The sequence below is a fragment of the Lates calcarifer genome, linkage group LG8, assembly GCF_001640805.2.
Source record: "Lates calcarifer isolate ASB-BC8 linkage group LG8, TLL_Latcal_v3, whole genome shotgun sequence".
NCBI lineage: Eukaryota > Metazoa > Chordata > Actinopteri > Centropomidae > Lates > Lates calcarifer.
The window spans coordinates 4,346,323-4,370,468 of NC_066840.1; the positions used below are offsets into that span (position 1 = coordinate 4,346,323).

At 39.6% G+C, this 24,146-nt stretch overlaps 1 protein-coding gene and 1 long non-coding RNA gene across 5 annotated transcripts in view; both read left to right on the forward strand.

Moving 5' to 3' along the window:
• Positions 1 to 15,898, forward strand: part of zgc:66433 (uncharacterized protein LOC321250 homolog) — a 50,596-nt gene extending 34,698 nt beyond the window's left edge. For all 4 annotated transcript variants that reach the window (XM_051072167.1, XM_051072168.1, XM_051072166.1 and 1 more), the window contains 12 exons: positions 2,304 to 2,444; positions 2,548 to 2,607; positions 6,175 to 6,330; positions 7,346 to 7,445; positions 8,167 to 8,449; positions 8,553 to 9,120; positions 9,309 to 10,617; positions 10,831 to 10,934; positions 11,694 to 11,856; positions 12,008 to 12,126; positions 12,712 to 12,805; positions 14,058 to 15,898. In XM_051072167.1, coding sequence (XP_050928124.1) covers positions 2,304 to 2,444; positions 2,548 to 2,607; positions 6,175 to 6,330; positions 7,346 to 7,445; positions 8,167 to 8,449; positions 8,553 to 9,120; positions 9,309 to 10,617; positions 10,831 to 10,934; positions 11,694 to 11,856; positions 12,008 to 12,126; positions 12,712 to 12,805; positions 14,058 to 14,566 — 3,606 coding nt within the window. In that variant the 3' untranslated portion in view covers positions 14,567 to 15,898. The remainder of the gene's footprint in view (positions 1 to 2,303; positions 2,445 to 2,547; positions 2,608 to 6,174; positions 6,331 to 7,345; positions 7,446 to 8,166; positions 8,450 to 8,552; positions 9,121 to 9,308; positions 10,618 to 10,830; positions 10,935 to 11,693; positions 11,857 to 12,007; positions 12,127 to 12,711; positions 12,806 to 14,057) is intronic.
• A 7,087-nt stretch (positions 15,899 to 22,985) lies between these two features.
• On the forward strand, positions 22,986 to 23,934 carry LOC108878921 (uncharacterized). The gene is made up of 2 exons (XR_001960269.2): positions 22,986 to 23,298; positions 23,627 to 23,934. It is a non-coding gene; the product is annotated as an uncharacterized LOC108878921 (long non-coding RNA).
• The last annotated feature ends 212 nt before the right edge of the window (positions 23,935 to 24,146 follow it).

Genomic DNA, 24,146 nt, shown 5'->3' on the forward strand with positions numbered 1-24,146 from the left:
CCTGCCCGTGGAGGCAGGAAGGAGAAAAGAGGATTTGACTGCAGGGGTTAATAAGGAATAATAAAGAAATAGAGTCACAATCTGCGTGTTTGGACGTGAGAACGTCTGTGACCCTGTGCTGCTCTCAGCTGTCATGAGCAGTATTAATCAATAAAGGAGCTGACAGTTGACAGAGTGGCACCAGCTGATCTCCTGTATATTTAGTCAGTGTGATTCCACCTCAGGGATGTGACTGTAGTATGAAACAAGCTCACAGAACTACAGTGTAGATCCATGCTCAAGTGTAATGCCCTGTGATGTGCTAAATGTGACAGTTGAGGCAGGCAGAGCTGATGCATGTTACAGAGAGAGGTTAAAACTGAAGCGTCTGTCAAAGCATAATGAAATGACTGGATGATGATAAGAAAAGCAGACAGACAGAACAAATGTCTGTCACAACAGTGGTCTAAAACGGGAGGACGTGAGAGCCACACACATAGGCTGACCTCCAGTTAAACTGCTCCACTAAGCTACCTAAAGGAGAGTGAGAATTAAACATCGTCTTAAAAGGATTTGCTAAAAAGGAAAAGTTTCTCCTGTTGCTAAAATACAGAGAAAGTGTTTGGTCTGAGAGAGAATATGCAACAGACACAGAGAGACACAGGTACAGTGTTTAATAATTAGTGCAAAGATAAAATGAATTTCAAGCAAAACAGCACAGACACATAGAAGAAAAGAAGAAAGAAGTTTAAGCTTTGAAAATAAAGCTAATACACTGATTTGCATCAACAGAATTTACTGTGGAACACAATCTAATGGAGATTTCCTGACCTTAATCCTCACTGAGCTGTTTGATAAGCAGAATGAGGTTGCTCCAGAGCCAAATATAAACACATTACACAAGGATCAATATGTTACAGGGTGCATAGATATAAACATCTGATGAACACTGCAACACTGTAAAATGTGCACAGCATGGTCACTCACTTAAGATAATGTTGTTGTAAGTTTGTAAATATTGCAAACACTGGCTGTATCACTGGCACAGACAGGAGGTGGATTTGGCTTTGCTAACCTATCCTGTAACAGCTGAGATATCCACTAAGCTTGTTTGATAAGCAGAGGGAAGTTTCTTTGGAGCCAAACATACATACATCAAGGAAGGATCGATATGTCTCAGGGTGCATAGTTATTAAAATCTGATGAACACTGGAACCATGTGAAGTATATTGTGTATAGTTCAAACTGAGTTATGGACCCTACCTAACTGCTTTGCTAGCATATAGTGTAACAGCTCAGATATTCACTAAACAAAATCATTTAACTTAAAAATGGGCAACAGGTAATAAAGAAAGAAAAGAAAAAAGAAACCAGGAAATACTATCTCCGTCTTTTCAAATGAAAACAGGAAGAACTATTCAGTAGAGAATATGATGCTATTGTTTGTTCATTGGCTCTTCATTGTCATGAATATGGTACCTGTAGTATTAGCTCATTTTAAATCTTGAATCAAGTCATCAAGTCATAATTAAGTCACATTTATTCAGAAACATAAAGACATAAAGACATTTTGTACTGTGTACTCATTTTAAGACAAATTTAGCAATAAACTAAATATCATGTCAATTTAGCCTCTTAGTACAACTGCTAATGGTATAATAAGCTATTCCTCTGTCCTTACTTGAGTTGGAGCTCCTTTGTTTGTCATTGTTAAAGAGTTACTGTAACCACATTGAAATGTTAACACTGAAAACTGTACTGGTGTGTGTTTTTTTTATCAAGGGGTTGGTTTGTGCCAGTGTTCAGCTGGCTAAAGAAAAGCTGTATTGTCCTGTGTTTGCTTTGCACCTGAGTCAGTGAGTCCTTGAGTGACTGTTTCAGGACGACACGAAACAGGCAGATACCAAATCTGTTAGTTTGAGTTTCTGTGATACCTACCCCCCCACACACAGAAAAAGAATATATACTTTCTCTGGTGAGTGCCTGTCCTCACAAGTCATTCTCTGTTAATCATACATTATCTACACTGATGAGGAAGTCTGACTGTAAAAGCAGTGAAACTTTGTAAACACAGAAATTCATACACGCCTTACCTTAACTTATTTATATAGCTGTAGTTTATTAAACAGGCTGGTCAGATTTGGCTCCTCTCCATCTCTGAGTGCCTCTGCACACACACACACACACACACACACACCTGGAAAACACCTCACCTCCCTCATTCAAAGTCTGTAAGTGTATGTTTTCAGGTTTATGATTCTTAGATGGATGAAATACATACAGTGCATACAAACAAGTTGCCTAATTGTGTTTTTTTTCTGCAGCTCCAGTTGAAGCAGGCCATCAGACTGGGCTCCCCTCCATCCCTGATGTGTGTGAAGAGAACAGACGATGCTGGAACCATGTCTGAAGATGATGGTTTACCCTGCAGTCCACCTGAATACACCACACTTCACACAGTCATGGTAACACACATTATTGAATAACATCCCACTCTGTAGTCCACCTGACTGCTGCAGACTGCACTGCTACCACACTTATCCTGGTTCTTTTCTCTCCATCCGTCAGAATCAGGCTCAGAGGAACAGTTCGATCAGTCTGGAGGGAGTAGACAGTGATGACGATCAGGTAAACACACACTTCAATTAGTACTCCACTGTTTTAGCATTGCACTCCTAAACCACTGCTGGACTTGAGATGGACAGCTTTAAAAAAGTATTCATGTTGATGCCACAGAACCAGAAATATTGTATTTTGTATACCTTGTGTGCCTTTCTTTGACAGTGGTATTAGTGACACAGACAGGTAATAATGTGTGGGAGAGAGACAGGGGTAAGACATGCAACAGGAATCCTCAGGTCGGGAGTCGAACCATGGATGTGGTTATGTGGACCTATGCTACTGGGACCCCCAGTTTGGTTCATGTTTTGGGGCAACGTGTTTATGTGTTATTTAGTCATTATATAAGTCTAATATTCTGTCTTCTTTTAACTCTGTTTTGGTCTCCACCAACTCCTGAGGAAACATCTATCTCTTTAAGAGTTAGATAGTCACTAGTTTGTTACTAACCTAGGTTGTCGTGCCACTAAAACAATGACTTTAAAGATGCTTAAAAGTATTACTGATTCTGATCCTCTGCAGGTCCAGGTCTATGAGTAACCACATTGTCATTACGTGTCCTGTTTTGTTTCTAAAAAAATCTTTCATGAGTGCAGTTTTAAAGATTGATTAGTTTGTTGATAGTAGATGAACATAAAAACTGTACATTATTCATAATTTTCTGTCTATAAACACTTTATATTTTGACATAGTTCTCAAAAGTTCAGGAAGAAGTCAGGTATGAAAATAGCCTTGTGTCCAGCCTTGTGTTCTGCCTCAAAGAATCTAATATGTGCTACAGCTGACAGATGTAATGGCTACATCCACATCCACACAGCAAAATGACTAAATGGCTCGATGAGGGAATGAGACTCAATCCACAACTTCTAAACTCCAGTACCATGTGACACTAAACAAATAGCCTCACATGTTATTGTGAGTGTTTTGCCCATCAGCATCCATTTTAGTGATCTCATTGTATAATATGTGATTTATATAGGTCAGGAGGAACCTTCAGGCTGTGTGAGTGTGGAGCTTTGTGCCATTGTGTCAATTTTCCTCATGTGACTACAATGGTAAAAACATCTCATGATCCAGTCTGATCATTGAAATGTACTAAAAGCCTCCATCATGCAAATTGATCTATCTCTGTTTTCCACCCTTTCTATCACTTTGTCAGCCCCCTAACCTATTGTGTGAGTGTTTGTGGTTCAGCCCATGTGACTTAAAATGTCCCACATGCTCCCTGACAATGCTGTCAGTTAAAACAATTCACTAAAATGACTACTTTATGGATGGATAGAAAGCAGTGCCAAATCGTGATAAGACAGATGTCCTAAAAACCTCAACTATCCATTTAGCCTCTCTGGCTATAATGTGGGCTAAAAGCACAGTCAGCAAAGTATGACAAATGAGCATTTAATAATAGTGCAGTTTTAGCAATTTCAGAAGGGTTCAGGCCAGACATTTCCCACTGAAGGGAACCACAAATGGCCTGCTACAAAGACATGCACACAAAAACCTGAAAATATCCCTTTTAAAGTGCATTCCACTCATAGGAATGTGGTCAAGGAGGACTGCAGTGACTTATGAATTACAGTCACAGTGGCACTTTCTGGAGCTTTTCCATTCAGTGAGAACTCATGACAGACTTCATGGAGACAGAGTGTTGTTTTTTTTCAGTTTTCTATTCTGGAAGCAAAGTTGATTTCATCGCAGCACCTCCAGTTTTGAGCTAAATAATGAGTCCATATAGGCCAACAATCCCCCAGGGTATATAGGTCTGGGTCAGTCTGTCTTTATATTAACTGTAAATAGAAAGAGTGCAGGGTTTGTTGTTTTGTAACATACAGTTCAGAGCTCAGTTCTTTGGTTTGTGACTTGGTTGAGACCAAAATAAAAGAGAGTGGACATATTCAACAGGTGACCAGAAACAGGACCCCAAATGAATGCTAATGTTGCTCTGTGTCAGCTAGATGTGTAAATAAGCAAACTTTTGCTAACTCATTAGCCACATCTATTTTATGAAGTAATACTATGTCAGTGTTGAATATATGGCTTGTTTCTGCTGCCACCAACTGTTCAGAAAAATTGAGTTTTTAATTGAGTCAACATCAATTTCTGAGAAGTATCTGAGAGAAACAGTCCTCCAAACCCAAACTTAGTTCAATTCATTTCCTCCCATGGGACTGAAACTTGAATAGATACATTCCTCTTTCAGTGTTGGTGTTGTTTATGTACAGTCTAGAGACAAACTGTGTAGTTCACATTTTACTGAAAGTCAGAATTCAGGGTTTAACTTTCTTCCTCAACTCTGGTTTAGTGAGCTGTTTCACAAACACAAATGTATACTGTATCTGTAGCACAGTAAATATAGCTGTCATGTGCTTGGTGTGTGATGTGTGAAGAGGGACCTCAGTGTGTGTGTGTGTGTGTGTGTGTCTGATTCTTGATGTCTTCCCCCCTCTTTCTCTCTTTCCTCTGTCTCTGTATTTCTGACCTTCTTTCTGTTTGCTCTGACTGTAATACTGTATGTGTTATTCCAGTGATTTACTTTGTGTGTGTGTGTGTGTGTGTGTGTGTGTGTGTGTGTGTGTGTGTGTGTGTGTGTATGTGTATGTGTGTGTGTGTGTGAGAGAGAGAAAGAGAGAGAGTGCAGAGTGCATTCCACTGGTTTCTCTGGCAGTCAGCATGTCTGCTTGTAGTTATAACATTCAGAATCTGCCTCAGCTTGCCTCGCGCGCACACACACACACACACACACACACACACACACACACCACACATTTAGGTCTGAAATCTCCATAAATAAACAAATCTAGATGTCAACAGAGAAGAACTGTGTTCATACTCCTCTGGATGTTACAAGATCTCTCAGTCCAGGTATGAGTCACACAATTGAATGTGAGTTTTAAAGGGAAAGTTCACCCAAATCATAAAAACATATTTTCATTTTTCATATTTTCCAACTGAACTCTGTTGGTATCTAGCCAATTTGGACGTGAGAAGGTTGAAACAAGTCAAACAGTGAATTTGTGAGAGCAGAGATGACAGAGTAAGTGTTGGTCCTGCAGATAAGGACAGCTAATATTTATACAGCTGGGCTCCCTTTCTCTCACTCTCTCGCTGCTGGTCTTGCTTTATTTCCTGTGGTTTCATAATCTGCTGTCTTCATCATTTAAGTGAAAATCCACCTTTTAACTCAGTCTCAACACACTCTTCTCTCCAGCCTCAGTGCTGGGCTGTTAAGTTTCTCAAAGCTGGAAACATGACTAAGAGCAATGATTCAAATCTGTAACATGATCAGCTGTGTCTGGACCTGTGCTATTGGGAAACAATAGGAGACAGTGGCATGTGGATATCATTTCCCCAGGACATGGGTGAACAAATCCCAGTTTTTGTCAGTGGGGCTCCTCCAGAGGAGTCTCTAAATAATGACATACATTTGAGTCTTGGCTGTTTGGAGTCCAGCTGTAGCAGGGACTTCATTTACCTGTATTTACAAATGCCTGAGGAGTATTTCCTCTGTTAACAAGTTGTTTGTGAAAGTTTTTAGTGAAACCTTCTGTCTATGTTTGTCTGTCTCTGTTTTCCCAGCTCTCCTGTGCAGCCTCCAGTAGAGCAATGAGCCCCCTGGTGGTTCCAGGGGACTTCAGTCAGCCAGCCAGTCCCTTCGCCTGTCTGGACAACTCTGCTGCCAAACACAAGCTGGGCCTGAGACACAAAGCCTGCAACAAGAGGAAACCTGCCAGTGTAAGAAACTCATGCACATATAAATACACTAACACAAGCACATACACTAATACACCCAATACATATCCTTTAAGGAATAATTTCACTTTATTACAACATGGCTTATTACACCAGTTGTGGCCATCGTTGCAATCAGTTCACTCATATCTTTCATAGTAATCGCTGAGGTGTGGGAACATGTTGACAAGAGGAGCAAGAAATACAATCTGTCAGACGATCGGACAAGTTGGAACAAAAACCACCAGTTTAGCCAAATAATATGAACCACTTTATTTGGAAGAAAAAAGTGAGCAAACCTGAAATGTCAGTTATGATCCCCTTTTCCAGAGAACATACAGTGTGTACACATCTACAATAAGTACTGGTGGTCAGAGTTGAACTAAGAAGTCAGTCTGTAAACAGTCATGAGTCAGTTTGTGTAGTAATTTTGGTGTTTGGTATTTGCACAATATCTAAGCAAATGATGTGGTAACTACAGAGTTATTATTACAAGATAATGACCAAAACTAAACCCTGAAACTGCATAAAAAGGGAATTCTTCTTTCTTTCTTTCTATCTTCCTATTTTTCTACAATTGTTCTTTTCCCAGATTTATATTTTGCTCTGTTGCTGCTAAAGATATTGTCACCTGATACTATCTGCTGTTCCAAAAGCTCAGTTTTCCTGCAAAAATCATAACAGTTTTATCAAATGTAAGCCTTCTACACATCTATAAATCTGATGAGTAGGATCAACATTTTCATGCGCTCTGCTCCAGTCTGAGGTGCATCAAATCATGTTTAGGACAACATATCCAGTTTAGCCAATTCTAAGGTGCTAGTTATACATAATGTGGTCTTTTGTTCAATCAAAAGGATAGGGGAGAATCAGCTCAGTGGCACTTCAACAGGACTGATGACTGCCAGTTTAATGGATTAGCACCTTATGGTTAAAGGTCTTGATCACTAATTTAACTAATAACTTGATGGCTGTCTAAGTGGTAAATGATAATGCTGATTTTTTGTGTCCACTGCAGAGGCTGGAGTTGAAAACAGAGGGAGACTCTGTGGTGGATGAGATGCTGAACACCTCCATAACAGAAGCTTTGGTGGAGCAAGAACAACAGAAGACTGAAGGTCAGGAGGTTTTTATGTACCTCAAATCAAATGTATGGAAGTCTCTGACTACCAATATGAAATCTCATATCCCATTGTTGTGTGTTTGATGTATGATGATTAAAAATGTACATTTTAAAACCAATTTTCAGATTTGAAAATGCTCAATTACTACCAGAGTTATCAGTAAAATAAAAAGCTCAGTTGATAATTTTTAGTTTGGTCCTGAGCATAACACTACCATAATAACCAAATTTAACATTGTCTTTTCTAAACTTGAAAATTTGGTTGCACTAATAAACCATTTCCAGATTAGTTTTCAATGAAAATCTTCATGATCATTTTTATAATGGTTAACTTTGAGAGAAGAAAAAAAATCAGTTATGCTAGAAATTATCTGAAATGAGAACACGATTAAAATTCAAATGCAAAAGTTTACATTATTTTTTTAAATTTTAGATTTTAGATTGTAAAATGAAATCCAAATTAAATTTTAATTTCATTTTCTCTATGATAGTAACAATCTTAGGAGTGTGCTCAAATTGAATTTTTTTTAAATTGACTCATTCATTTATATACTTGTTCAGTAAATTGTGCATTTCAAATATGAAAATGGAATAAAAAAAAACACATCTTTTTATTATGTCATTTTTATGTTGTCAGTCAAAGACTTCCCTATACTTGCTGTCAGTGTGTGATATCAGATTGATCTCCGAGACCTGTGTTTCTGTCTGTGATTCAGTTGTAAGTTTTGATGAGCTGCAGCCAAAAGTGGAGAGGGAAGAGGAAGAAGAGGAGGAGGAGGAGGAGCAGGAGAAAGAGCAACCACAGCAATCCAGACAATCCCTGTTGAGAGACAAGGAGGAGAGGGAGGAGGGAGAGGATGAGTCGGAAACTGAACAGGATGTTTCTCACAGCCCGGACACTTCCTCTCCTCCTGAGCTGAGTCTCTCAGAGGAGGAAGCCCCGGACGCCCTGCCCTCCTCCAAGCTCAGCTCCAGAGCCTCCTCTCTGGATAGTCCCAGGTGATTAGATGTGATTTCCTCCTTGTTTTCTCCTCCTCCTCACAGTCTGAATTGTTTTTGTTTTCTTGTCCTGTCAGTCTGACCTTTTGATTTCTGCTTCCAGAGCTACACCAGAGCCCCCTGCTGGTCCAAAGGAGTATTTACTGGACCCTCCAGGTATCGCCTATGGAGCAGAGGAGAGCAGGGTTGAAAGGGAGCTGGTACTGAGAGCAGAAGAAGATGAAGTCCAGGAAAACCAGGAGGAGGAGAGCTCACTCTTACAGGAGGTACTGAGTTCTTTGAAGACTCCCCTTGCGTCTTGCCCGCTGGGTGTGGAGACTGAGGGCATCGTCCTGGAGATGGAGGAGGAGATAAAGGAAAAGGAAAAAGAAGAGGAAGAGGAGATAGAAGATGAGGAGGAGATGAAGGAAGAGGAAAAAGAAGAGGAAGAGGAGATAGAAGATGAGGAGGAGATGAAGGAAGAGGAGGCAGAGGAGGATGAACCTGTCAGTTATGAGGCTGCTCCCTCAGGCTTGCTAGTGTTGGGTCACACCACTGAGGAAGAGGACGAGATTTCCACACCTCCCTGTCAAAAAGAAGTGATTCCAATTGAAGAGGAGGCAAAAGATGAAGAGGGAGAAGCAGCAGCAGAGGAGGAAGAAGAACTAGCTGTGGAACAATTCGACCATGGTGTATGTATTTTTGATTCATTTGTAGTATTGTGACATAACCTAACCAGAGAATTTCTAAACACATTCATACCTGCTACAGAAGAACAAATCTGTTTGTATCTGTGGTTCTTCCATGAGGCTCCAGGTGTGTGCAGCTGACAATTTCAAATCTCTGCTTCTCTTATTTTTCTCTCTCCTTTGTCTTCCAGCAAGAAGAAGAAGAAGAAGAAGAAGAAGCAGAGAATGAGGAGGCAGAGGAAGTCAAACCTGAGGAGGAAAATGATGTGCTTACAAGAAAAACTGACATCCCGGCAGAGGAAGAAAGACAAGAGGGAGAGAGTGAGGGAGAGGAGGAGGCAATGGAGCTGGAGAAGGAGCCAGTGGTGGAGGAGGAAGGATGGGAAAAGAGAGAAGAGGGTGACGAGGAGGTGGAGGAAATGAGTGGGAACATGGAGGAGGCAGAGGAAGCAAATGAAGACAGGGAGGACGTGGAAGAAATGACAGAGACCTTCCCTGACGCAGCAGAAGAAGAAGTTGGAGTTGCCATGTCATTGCAGGAGGCAGATGAAAGTGTAGATGCTGTGGGTGGGGATAAGACTGTGTGCACTGCAAAACACACAAGTGATGATGAAATCCCTGCAGAGCTGGGTGAAGTGCAAGAGGGGCAAGAAATAGTGGAGGAGGATGTAGAGATTGACCAGTCAGAACAAAAATCAGACCACGAGGAAGATGTGGAAATGAATCAACCTGATGTGGATGAAACTGAACAAGAAAATCTAGAAATATCCTATACAGACACGAAACAAGTGGAGAAAGATCAAACTGAAGCTGCAGAACAAGCTACTGTTGCTTCCAGGCTCCCTTCATTGTCTCTTCCAGAGTCACGTCAGGAGACTCAATCACAAGAGAGTGGGACTATTTCTCCCAGTAAGACCAGTACTATCCACATAAATCTAGTCTCCCCCAGCTCAGAAAAAGTCACATCTTTCTTCCAACAGTCCCCAACTGCTGCAGAGAAGAAAGAAAATTTCACTGAGTCACCTTCTAATGCTGAAGCAGCCACAGAGCAACATGAAGCATCCACAGATGATCAACAAGCTGATTCTGTGGAAGAAGTGGAGGAAGAAAAACAGCCTGGCCTGGAAGATCAAACTGCACCTCCCGCCTCTGTGCAGGAAGCAGTCAACCAGCCATCCAGTAGTTCAGATCAGAGTAAAGTCCGCTTCACCATCGCCCCTGCCTGGCAGAGATCACAAAGTTTGACTCCTCCCTCCTCTCCGCCGGCCTCCGTCTCCTCTTTGTCATCTGCCGTCACAGGACCTGGAGGTGAGGAGGTGGAAGCTACAATCAAGAAGGATCCAGCTGTGAAAGCAGAGGCAGCAAGTTCACCTAAGGTCGAATTAGTGTTGAGTCCTGGTAGAGCGAGGAGCGCAGGGAGCACTGCCAAACCACAGAGCAACGCAACACCGTCTCCATCCTCAGTTAAACCTCAGACTTCAGCTGCTGCAAGCACAGAAGGTAGAGACATTAAACATGATTATTTGTTCACTTTTGTATGTTTGCATGTTTGTCCTCTTGTCTTGTCCACAGTCGACTCAGTGTCCCAGGCTGTAATTGTATGTCCTATTTTCGCCATGACCCACATCATCTGTTTTGCAGTCACATGAGGTGAGCTGTCTGTTTGACTTAAAATAAAGTGAAACCACAGACTTTTCCACCTCCCTCCCACAGAAAACTCAGTCGTAGTGGAGGGAAACCCAGACAATCCATTTGGAGTCCGGCTGAGGAAGACATCAGGTCTGCACCGCTTCAGTTCAGAGGAGGAAAACACAGAGGTGATGAATGAATGAATGCATGTTTCTGAGTGAGCTGTTTCATGTTTTATGGTGATTTCTCACTTATCAATATGATTGAAAATATTTAGACTGCAGGAGTCTGAAGTTCTCTTACCTTTGTCAGTGGAATTCAATTTATTTTATTAGTTGAAGAAATTTAGTTTGAAATATTAAATGTGCTACATGTAAGTTTTTACTATTGCTATGTAGCCAGCATTAGCATTAACAGCTGTTTACTTACCGAGCATTTTAGCCATATTTAGGTTTACAAGACAAGAGGTTAGAATATGTGCTCTGGGCAGCACTACTTCTTCATCCTCTCATGTTGGACTGAGGGCAGACTGGATGCTACAGTGACTCACTATTGCTGTTAATGCTAACACTGGCTACGTAACAACAGCAAAAACTTCCATCCACAAACAGGAGGAAAACATATGGCTGAACTATACTGAACTACTACTGAAAAGAGGTTTGCTGAGCAGATGGTGCTTATGAAGTTCTCTAAACTATTGTGGCTTGTCCTGATGCTGATGAGTAATGACCCTGACCAGTGGCAACTGCCAACACATTATGGTATTTGTGAGCCTAGTTTGTCTTCCCAGTTATATTGAGAGAAGACTGGGGAAAGCCAAATTCTGTCTGGAGTTGTTGAAATGAGGCAAAAGTACCTGATTCAAAGAGGTTCTTGAGAGTTGGAGTGCAGAGTCAGTCAGTCAGAGTTTTTATTCTGTATCTATTAACTGTTTTTCTCTTACTCAGTCTCCCATCGAGTCTCAGATTCAGCCAACCAGCTGTAAAGCTGAGCCACCACAGCCAATCAGTGTTAAGCCCTCGATAAGTCAGCCAGTCAGTAACAAACCTGCCCTCCCTAAGAAACCAGACGTACATGGGGACAGTGGAGGAAAACCCAAGCGTATCTCAGGTGTGTATACACACACAAACACACATCATTCTCTCACCTACTGACCTTATACTAAGAACATAAAGTTTACAGCTTCCTTATACATACGTCCAATCAGCATTTTGTTTCAGCTCACGGTGTAAACAGTGTATCTGCTGTGTTATTGATTCAGAGCCAGCTGCAGCTCGTGGTGTTTCTGGTGGATCTGATTCTCCCAGCTGGATCTCTGTGGCCAAACAGAAACAGAAGATCTATAAAGAAAACTCACTGGATGAGATCACTGTCAAGAAGGTAATCTGTGTGTTTATCTGTGTGTATCTGTGGGTGAGTGCGTGTGTGTGTGTATCTGTATCTCTGTGGTCATGTGTGTCTTCTATGTGAATACAAATTACCATTAAGCCTGCGAGGTGACTCTGAAGTCAAAAAATAAGTGTCTAGTCCCTATGAGAGGTGGAACAAAATACAGTATAGTTGTTGCATTCTTGTAATAACAGTGTCACATTTTTTCATAGCAGAAGAATCACATGTTGCTGTGATAACACGGGTACAAAGTTCAGTATACAGAAAAACAATTGTGTCATTTTACAATAATATATTTTCCTACACGACCTGTTAGTCAGTTCCAGGCCAGTGCACTGAAGAGGTTAACATAGCTGTCATGATGGCAGGCCAAGAGAAACACCACTGTTTAGATTTGGCTTTCCAGCACTCTAAAATTACATGCTTCACATGGAAATGCACTCAGATGTTTGGGACTGCTGTTGGTTTTTTTTTTCCCCTGCTTCCATATATGTACAGTTGACCACCACTTGTTATTCCAGCCAGCAGGCTGCATCAAGAATCTGTATAAGTGACCGTGCTGCTCTCTGTTATCAGGAGGAACAAGAGAGGAAGTCTTCACTGCCAATGTACGTCAGCTCAGCTGCCAGCAGTCAGCAGAGCAGCAAAACAGCCGAGTCCACCAGCAAAGGTCAGAACACACTCACATGCAAAGACACAGAGGTCAACTGAACTTACAAAGTAAACTGAATTCACAAGACACACCAGTTGCAGCATAGGGGTATTTCAGATGGTTTTATTTTGGTTAGTCTCTTGATTTAACAATGTTTTATTCTACTTAACAAGCTGAATACTCAAAACAAGAAAACGTGTGTTTTTAAAAGTGACCACCTAACCTGTTGTTTGTCCAGCAACTTAACGTGTTGCTGCAAGTTGGTTTTGACTGATGTAATGCTGCCCTCATCTGTACAATCTCTGCTACTGCATCTAATGTTTACTTGTAATTCACCTTCTATAGGGCTCTCTGAGCTCATGTATTGACTACACATCACAACCGACCTAACTAGTCAGGCTGGCAGTTTGTCAGAAATACAGTAGTTGTACAGTTTTTTGTTTGTTTGTTTGTTTGATAAGAAAGGTCATAGTAATTGGGCAAAAATACAAATTGTGGATCTGAGAATAAGAAAATAGTTGTGGTTCAGAATAAAGGGGGAAAACAATCCACAGATCACTACACCAATGAATTGTGCTACATGACTGCTCTTGACTCTGGTGTGTAATTATTAGTGTTTGCTTTGCAGCAGCAAAACTACTTAGTCTTCTCTCTTCCATCTTTTGTTCACTTGTGACTCAAAAGTGATAATGCATTATTATAAACACACCTGGTTTGCTTCTCCTTGTACAGCTTTAATGCTAAGGTGATTGATATGTCAAATCATGCATAATTCTTTGAAGATAGCTGCTAAGATTTCAGTCATCGGTCTAAGACATCCATTGTATTTCCCTATCAGCCACTGCATGCAGTACAGACTCCATTCATATTATAGAATGTCCATTATTGTACACTGATCAACTATGCTCTAGATCATTGTGATAACTTGTACAGTTAATGAATTATTATGAGTTATATAATGCTTGAAAGCCTATAGGGGCCCATTCAGAAACATTGCATATATACAGTACCTTGTTACTTATACACTGTACATATGAGTTATATAACATAATGCATTAAACCCTTATGCAGAAGTGTTTTAAAGCCTCCATTCACATCCTCCATTGCATCTACAACTCAACAAACAGGTTAAGGTGAATGAGTTTTCATATGACTATAAAGTCATCCAAAGATCCTGTCTGCATCAATGCTCACAGCAATCGCAAGTCTCTCTTACAGGAAATGCTGACATGTGGTTTACGTTTCTTTTCTCTTTTCTTTTTTCTTCCAGTGAGTTCATTGGAGATCAGTAAGACTTCAGCGTCTGTAGAAAAGGAGCCAAGGAGAGCTCTGTCTCCTCCAACTCCAGTGCCACCTCAGCCTTCAAAAGCCCAGTCACTGCCCTGTCCAGTCCCTCCAAAACCCCACATTCCACCTGCCACCACAAAACCTCCACCCCAGCCCAACCCAGCCCAAAGATCCCTGTCCCCTCCTACTCCGGTTCCTGTTCCCTATAAATCTCCCTCTTGCACAAGCCCTCCATCTCTCTCCAAAACTACCACCTCCTCACCTTCCTCCAAGACGCCCCAGCCTCAGAGTACGACAGTCACCTCCGCTTCTTTCTCACCGAGAACCGCTCCAGAAAAGTCTGGTTCAAAAGCTCCCGGGCTTTCTGGACAGACCCCGCCCTCCCAGCGAGGCCTGCCTCCCCCTGCTCTGCCCCAGGATGAGCCTCCGTGGATGGCTCTGGCCAAGAAGAAGGCCAAAGCCTGGAGCGAGATGCCCCAGATTGTCCAGTGACAACCCCAGGTTTAAGTAAGTTCATGCGCAGGGGCCCAAGCCAAAGAAGACCTATAAAGGTTACATCTGAAAGAGGGTCGGAGTGGGCCGAGAGTCTGGATGGACCAGAATGCATTTGCACACAGAGTTATTGTTGTTTTTTGTTGTTTTCTTATTTCCCTGGCTTCAGGCTTCAGATTGGTACAAACCCAGTCACACAGCTAAAGACAGCCTCTGTTTAACCCCTTCTTTCTGTACGTCCTCGTGTTGTACAGTCACATTTTCTAAATGACAGGGTAGGACCCCGAAAGATAATGCGTCTTACTTGAAGTGGATCCATATTTTTTTTCATCAGTCTTAGTACTGTTATAAGGTGCCTGAATGACAGTAAAGACATGTAGCCTCACAGCAGTAAACATTCTTTTTTATTTAAGGTAACACAATTGACCCCAGCTGATATCACTAAACGTCAGGGAGGGACAGAAGGAGACTTTATTTTATAAAGAGGATACTTTATTCACAGAGGAAAGAGACAAAGTAAATCTTGAGGTGAGTGATTCATTTATTCTGTCCCATGAACAAGCGGACAGGATGCTGGTTTTCTGCCGGTCTCAGTGTGTTTCTGTGTGTGTGTGTTTATTTTAAGGCAGTGATACATGCTCACAGTTTGAGGAATGTGGAAAATCTTCATAGCCTGAGAGTAAATGGGATAACATCCAAGTTAAGCTGGAGAAAAATTTGCTGAACTAACTGCTGCTGGTCATGAGTTTTGGTCAAATTTGCTGATCCACAGTTCTTCTGCGTGTCAGTTTCTTTAGACAAATATATTTCTTATAATATGATCCACAGATACTAAACTAATGATGTTTGTTGTGTTAGCGAGTGTGTCCAACACCTTTCAGGTTGTCAGTGTAAATTATATTTTTAATTTTCACTTTTGATATTTTGAATACAGATCATGTGTCAGCATCCTACAGAAATCTCCAATCTCCTAAAAGTCAGCTCTTCAGGAATTAGGAGAAACTATCATCACACTGACCTTTGTGTCTTTTTAATATTTTTTACTACATCATCATGTTGGCAGTGTGATTGCAGGTTATGTAACATTTTCCAATTACAACTAAGCATGTAAATAAATCAATATACACAATTAGCTACTTGGAGGTTGGTTTGCTGCAGGATGCAAAGCATCACTAAAGGACAGCGAGTGTCACAGTTGAGAGTTTCCTTTGTATCGATTAAATCTATATCTCACAGTAACTATATATGTTTTATGCATTTTGTTTTATTTTGTATTGCCTTTTGAGAATTTGTCTTGTACATAAAATGTGCAGTAAAGAACAACTGAAATTGCTTTTTGTCTGTGTTTTTATTTGTCATCTGTCTGAGTGTCCATTCACAGAAATAGAATTATAAAGGAAATATATTTTTCTCACAGCATGAAACAACCAAGTGGAGCTATTTCAGTTAAATGCCATTTAATGCACTATAAATCACTGAACTCCAACACCCTAATGAAAACATCAGCATAGATATTCTTGGATGTCTTGTTTATACCATCAGAATTTACATTTGTAGTGATAATACCAGTATTTGTGTTCATTTTTTGTAGCACAGTTAATGAGCTGCAGTAGGGTCATACTGTAACTACCAGCGAGGACACTGAGGTTAAGTCCTTTTCATGTTTTTGTGTAATTTGGGGGTTTTATTATATTTTTTAAATCAATATGTTGAAATTTGAATACTGTTACAATAAATGAAGGTTTAGGTCTTCATTTCCCCACTGAAATTTAATTCCTTGCAATGTTAGGCTAATAAGGCTTATAAATTAATAAAGAATAAGCAAAATATCCATAGATAACCAGGCAAACTGTTGTGGGAGAAAGTGAGATTTGGGGTCATGACCTCACTAATCTAAAGTCCTGGCTATAGTCCTGGTCTCTAAACCAAGCAGCAGAGAGTGAAAAGCTGTGTTTTTGTTCTAGAAAGACACAGAAAAAATATTATATATTGTTAGAGTGTCTAACATCCACATCCAACACACAAGGCCTTTATTCAAGAGGAATAATTTGAAAGACCTCTTCAGAGTGAAATGTGATCATCATGAAATCAGCTGAGAGGAAAGGCAGTTTCCTGTTGGAGGGGCAGCTGACAGGCTAACTGTGTCACAGGAAACAGCCTTATGTTGAATTAAAATGCCTTTTAAAGGGATCCTACATTTACTATAATGCACCTGACTACCACAACTTCAGGCTCAATCTGATGACACCATCGCGTCATCTGATGACATCATAAATGTCTTTGTCAGATTTAAAGGGGAAACAGCCTGGCTCTGCCCAAAGTTCAAAGATACACATACAGAAAAGTTCATTCATTAATGGTGCTCTATGTAAGTTTTTGCTACAGCCACATAGCCAACTTAAGCATTTAGTTGTTCAGCATCAAACTACATTGTTTCACTCACCAAGAGCTGTCTCCAGCAGTAGAAAGAAATGGCAGTGTTAACTTTTTTTGACCTCATTTTCTCTCACTTTTTTTTTCTTTGCCACTGAATGTGGTTTCTTGCTGGGAACAGGTGGTGGTGGTGGTGAAATGGTTGCTTGCCAAGAGCTTCAGCCATTGTAGCATTTACATGATTGACAAGAGGTTAGAATACGTCCTCTGAGCAGCACTACTTTTTCATCTTCTCATGTTGGACTGAGGGCAGAGTGGACTCTAAAGTGACTCATTATCACCTATTTCATAATACCACTATTGTGATATTATGAGATAAGACGGGCCGGGGCTAGCTGACTAGTGTGCTAACTTCAGTAGATATTTCTGTAACACAATACACAAATGTCTGTGACATATCGTCAAAACTGTTATTCCTTCAGATTCTGTCGATACTTTTAATTGATTTTTGACTGTTAAAATAAAATACTTAGATATAGCACCTTTTACATGTTATGTTTTGTTTGTGTAATGATTACACAAACCAAAGTGTAAAAGCAACCAGTTGTGGTTTTAGTTTAGTTGTCAGTTTTGTTTTTACTTCTAACTCTCAGCAAGAAGGCAAATATGCATATATTCTAAACATTTTAGGACAATTTTCTCCAACAATGATAAAATTAATGCTTTTCAGGCTTTAAAAACTTTTCACTGTTAGCAGCCAGTTAAGTGAAGATGTTATAAGGAGTAACAATATTATTAAACTTGGGCTTCCTGCCTTGGTATAATGAGAAAATCATATTTTTACATACATACAAATGACAGAACAAACAGAGGACAAAACTCATTTTATAATGCAGTAAGTGATACCTACTTAATAAAAACTTGCAAAAATCATTTTACACTGATGATTTACACAAGTTAAACTGACTGACATGAACATCTTGACGTTGTGTCGTATGTGACTTTCTGCTCGTGTGCGGCAAGAATTTGAGCCAAATGTTTGTGTGCGCTTGCCTGTTTGAATGTGCATGATTGATGGTCTGTGTGTGTGTGTGTGTGTGTGTGTGCAGGAAGCTGTAATCAGTGGGAGGGCTGTTTAAACTCCCCAGATGTCTTTTCTGGGTGAGTTAGGTAACGCTGCTGTTGCCCTACTTCTGATACATGCACTCACACACACTCACACACACACACACACACACATGGAGCTCCAAAGTGGACTGACCAAGATGTACAATGTGTGTGTGTCCATGCCAAGTATCCATGGCGATGACTGCTGGGTGCTGACCTTCTCATTTACAGGTTATATAACCAACCAACTTGGCAAGAATGAGAGGCACAGAGGTGAGAAGACAAGGAGGGGAGAGGGAGGTATTAATGTCGACTTAGGGCACTACGACCAGTAAGAGATCACAGAAACTTAAGAAGACAAGCATATATATAAAGGGTGATAATCCTGCTTTGAAAAAATCTTGTTGATGTTAAAAGTAATCACAGTTGTCATAATTCTGTGTGTGGAAATAAATGTAATACTAAACCACTCCTGTGTCAGAAAATATTCCTATCACACATTACAGTCTGTTCAGCATCAGTTATTAACAGAGGAGTGATGAATATAAAGCTCAAGAGCAAACACCAAACAAGTGGTGTCACTTTAAATGACACTAAAATTAGTATGAAGTTTGAGTATAAGTGAAACCAGATGTTCTGTGTTATCATTAAACAGTGTCCCCTTGTAATCTGTTTTTGTGTATGTGCCCAGCTCATGCTAGTGCGTGAACAGCTCGTGGTTTCTTGCTAATTGGTTTATATCTGGTTGGTTTTTGGGCAAACAGCCAATCACAGACCACCTCTGTGTTTCCTCAAAACTCAAAAACAGACACTTTGTTTTGTATTGTATTCTAACCTTCAACTGGTCAGTGTTTTGTGTGTTTATTTTATATGTGCTGAGTGTTTTACAAGCAACTTCCCACATCACTACACTACAGCTAAATGAATTTGAGGATGCCAGTGTCAGCCTGTTGGTCCACCATTTTTATCCAAACTGAAACATTTCAACAACCATTTGATTGATTTATGTGGAATTTGCTCCCAAATGATGAATCCTAATGACTTGGATTGATTGCCATTATATTTGGTACTCACATTCATGTCCCTGACAGAATAAATTGTAATTAATGTAATTGTAATTAGTATTGTGACCACCAGACTTGTTCCCTAGTGCCATCATAAAGCCAAAATTTGTCCAATTCTTTGCTTTAATATCTGGAAAACTGATGACATTCCCAGCAGCCTCAGCTGTACTTGTGTGTTTAGTGCTAATTAGCAAATATTAGTATGCTAACATGTTAAAATAAGATGATACACCTGGTGAACCAGGTGCAAGCTCCAAAAGCATGAGGTGAATGTTACAACTAATGGGAAACTAAGAGTTAACTGATAACGTCTGTGTTTTGGTTACTAGGACTGAACCCTTACTCACTTACAAAAAGTCATGTGGTCTATTGTTTGTATAAAAATATTGGTTAGTGCAGCTTTAAGTTTAATCTGATGCAAAGAGTATGTACAGCAAAGTAATTGAAAGGTTTGGCTGTTTACAGTTATTAAAGCTATATGGCTCTTATTTGCTGAACATGACAGATAGTCAGATGCTGCAGTTTTCTAAAGTTTGCCTGAAATGAGACAACACAATGTCTCTCTGGCAGCAGAGGACAAGCTGAACTTCCACAGGAAACCCAGAGACAAAACACTCTGTTTTGGGTTTTGTCAGACTGGTCTGACCTCAATGACCTCTGTGTACAAACTTGAATGACCCTGTACTGGGTGAGGTCAGATTCTCAAACTGTCATTGTTTCCAGTGACATTATAGCTGACTATCTGATACAGAGAAAGGCTACTGTCACCAGCATGAAAGGGAATTTCAATTAGCACAACAATGACAACACTGGCTGGTTTACAAAAGCAGGGAAAACTGACTGTCATCCTGTCTGTGAACTCTGTTTCCAGTTAGATATGTAAGAACTGGGCAATGAGGACATTATCATGTTTACAGCTATAGACAGAGTACAGATCCTCCTCACCAGATTCAGTCTTTCCTGTTGTTTTCCCTCACATTTCATCACACATATATTCTGAATTAATTGAAGCTAATGAGTATTATTGGAAACAGATTATAAAAACGTTTGTGTTGTCTACAAATTATGAGAAACAAAATGTTGGCCCTTTCTTCTTGAATGGGACTAATGTACCATTCATTATGATGATTTAAATGTTTAGTTTAACTTTCATTGAAAATCAAGTCTCACAGTAAGCAAGCTGCACACACTGCCATATTTATAGACACTACACACTAATTCATCATGAGATAAATAACTGTCAGCAGTAACAGTTAATGGACAATATGATTTTTCATCTGACATGATTGTGATTATTGTCTTGAAAATTTTTGAAGTTTTAAAATACCTAAATACCTATACTATCACCTATAACAGACAAAAAGCTAAATAATTGTTCTTTTAACATATGTTTTTCACTTTATTTATGTATTTGTTTAATTTATTTTAATTTAAACATTTTATCTTCCATAGCATAACCATACATTTGAAACACATTTCTCTGAGTTCCTTGAATTTCCAAATATTAAGAACTGATGAGTGAAGAATATATCTATTTTAATTTTTATTGAATATATTCTAAATACTTAAATTCTTGAAAAATTAAGATGTTATATCATAATTTTTAATGTTAAAATGCTTTGACTTGCTTTGAAGTCAAAGCAAATTTCTTTGAAAAAATGAAGCCATATGATTATCATTAGTTTTGCAATTGTGTAGTAATAAATAAAAGTATTGGACAAATTAGAAATTTGACCTGATGACTAGGTTGAATAAAACTTATTACAGTTCATCTTGAGGGGACAATGAATGTCTGTGCTAAATCTGATGGCAATCCATCCAATGTTGAGATATTTCAGTCTAAACCAAAGGGGCAGACCATCCAAAGAGCCATAGCACTAGTTTAGTTAATATAAAATGTTGATATCAGGTGATATGAGGTCACATTTTCAAGACTTCTGAAATTGTGGAGAATGGACTTCATTGTGTTTAACACATAATTTGTGGTTGGCATCAAGTCACAATTTATACTTGTTTGTGGATGAGTGATTTTCCAGTAACCTGAGTGAGTCTAGCCCATGGTGAGCATCAATTTGCATAAACAGGATAGATCCTAAACACCAAGTGGAGGTTTTGATGATGGAAATTTACAGTATGCAATATGTTGGTGTCATTAAAGCCTCTGTGCCTCTATATTTAGAGGTACTAGAGCTGGCAAAAGAACGCCTTCAAACCTCTAGGAGTTCTTATGTGAGTGCAGTGATCTAAACCTACTAATCTGCAGAGCAGTTATACTGAAGAGCAACACATAAAGAGTGTGCCACTAAGGGAAAGAGACATAACTCATAACAGTTGCCCTCCATCTCTCTTTCTCTAATAGTTTGTGTGTGTTTCTGTCTCTTTTAAAGTTTCTCACTGACTGAGTGACCTACATCGCTTCGTTGCATAAACTGTGTGTCTTCCTGTCAAGCTTCCCCCCTCTCACTCTGTATATCTCTGTCCTTCAGCACAGCATTAACAGTCTGTGTATTTATACTGTGAATGCACAGCTCAAGCATATTAGAGACGTGTATGTGTGGAGCCAAGCTGTCACTACCCCTGCTTCAAAAATCGAAAAGCTTGAACCCCATCTCTCTCTCTCTCTCTCTCTCTCTCTGGCTCTCTCTGTCTCTCTCTCTCTCTCTCTCTCTCCACGTCCACATGCAAGATTTCTTCATACGTTCTCTGTGTATCATGAACTGTTTTCTCTCTCTAAGCATCAGTCTTGTTTTCTCCAACAGTCGTTTCTTGGCTTCTTACTCTTGTTTGTTCAGCCTTGCTTATCCCCACACACATGCAAATACACACAAACCACCACCCACCACTGGACCCTCCTCTTTCTCCTCAAACTACTCTGCTTCAGTCTGTGTCCATCTGTGGTTTTCAGACTTTTCCCCAAAGACCCTTTACTTCAGAGGAATGTTTTCTTGACCCACATTAGTTTTTATGAGCACGAGTGCAGACTGAGTGTATCAACCATAGATTTAGGCTACAACCTCTTAACCTAATGTATTTTATTCAGCCTACCTTCCACTGACAGCTAACTCAATAAACTGAAATGGTGTCAGGGAGTTGTTAGGTAACTAGTACATAGCAGGATTTACTTATGAAATACTCTGGTCACACTGCTGACATGTGAACATGTGAGCCACTGTTCCATTTATTTTACTGAACCACGATCAGTTTGAAATGTTACCCTGCTTCATTCCTCCTCTCCCTCGCTGCAGCTTCTTATTTGGTTATTTAACCCCTTCAATCCCACTGCCCTACCAGCAGGACAGTCAATACAAGCAGGTACTGAACATTGTTCAAACCCACTGAACTTTATTTAAAATTTAAATTATTATATTATATTATATATATTATTATATTTAAATTATTTTTTTGGGGAAATGAGTCTTAAATGATTCATTTAGACAATTCCCTTTTGATAAAATGGTACAGCCATAAAAACACTGAGTCTTGAGTCTAAATGTCATAGTGAGAAACAATATATATAGCTTCAATGAAGAGCTAGAATAATTTGATAGAGCTAACAGACACTGTCAGAGAGAAGTTGGAGAAAAGGTTTAAGTCACTCCTGAGTAAAAGGCTTTACTTAAACTGTAGCTAACCAAGATGTCAGAATTGGCCAAGAGTGTTTAACAAATCAAATGTATCCATATTTGATAAGTTGACCTGACTTTTTTTTTTGCTAGTTTGTTTGTTTGTTTTTGTTTTTTTTCACTTATAATTAATGTGACATTATAGAAGAAAATATATGAATGTGTGCCTTTGGAGAGAGGCAGCCATTGCTGCTGAAACAACCTTGGGGACTGGGTCAGTTTCCCACCTCAAGGTCACTAGAAAAGACTGCAGTCTGCTGCTCCAAGCAACAAACGTTTTTGTTGGCTAAATTTTTATGTGTAATTTATGTCACAATTCAATGTAAGAAATGTGTTTGAAAGTGACATGAAATAACTTTTTAAAAAATGAAATCCAAATTTTACAGTCTGCAGTCATAGCATGGCATGTGAGACACACGTGGTTGGAGGTATGGAAATGGCCAACAGGAGATGCATTCTCCAAGTTCTGCTGGGAAAGTGGGGCTATTCTGGAGACTGATGAGGCAACATGGCACCCATTCAATGACCAAAAAAGAGAAGCCGCCAGAAGGAGCTGTAATAACTTGTGAGTAATTGTGTAATTTTCAGATCGATTATGTTATCTAGTAATTTATTCAAAGTTACTGTTATTCAAACTTTAGTCTGTCAAATATCTACACAGCCCACTTCCTGTTCTGCTTCATATGTTTGTATGAACTCTCAGTAAATAAATGTATTTCCTAAAATGTCAAACTCCTCCTTAAAAAGCTCAACAAATTGAAAATGCTGACTCACATCACAGGCTGTTGTTAGTAATCAGATTAAATAAAGGAGCTGATTCATATTGTGAATTATTGAACACAAACTCAATGATGTAACTGGTAATTTGAACCATCTCTCTCTCTCCCTCTAAGAAACACACCCAACCCTGAAGAACACAAACAAAGGAGACGGCAGACTCTCGTCCAGCCCGGTGCATTCGAAATCCCATGCAGGATCAAGAATGCAAAACTTTTGGTTTATTCACAAGCTGTAGCTTCAGACTGTACTTTTGCAAAGGTAATGCATACTAAAGTTTTACTATCAAAAACAGACATGTACAGAAAACATCAGAGAGATGTCAAGACATACATACATTCATCTTGTGCAAATTCACCCGGACACATTTAGAGGCCATGGAGTTCTACAGGAGTTTAACAACCTTTGATTGAATCAGGCAATTACGAAAGTCAATGCAAATATTTGAAAATGTGAGGAGCGCTTAGTGAAGCTTTTTTTAAGACTTGAAGATTTTTAGAGGCCAAATAGTTTGCAAAGCAAAAATGTCAAGTCAGCGAAGGTTTAGCCAGGGCAAGAGACCAGTGCTGCATATCACATTTTAGTTAACTCTCTTGAATAGAAGCCTGAAAAGATCAATGACTCTGTTTCTCAGAA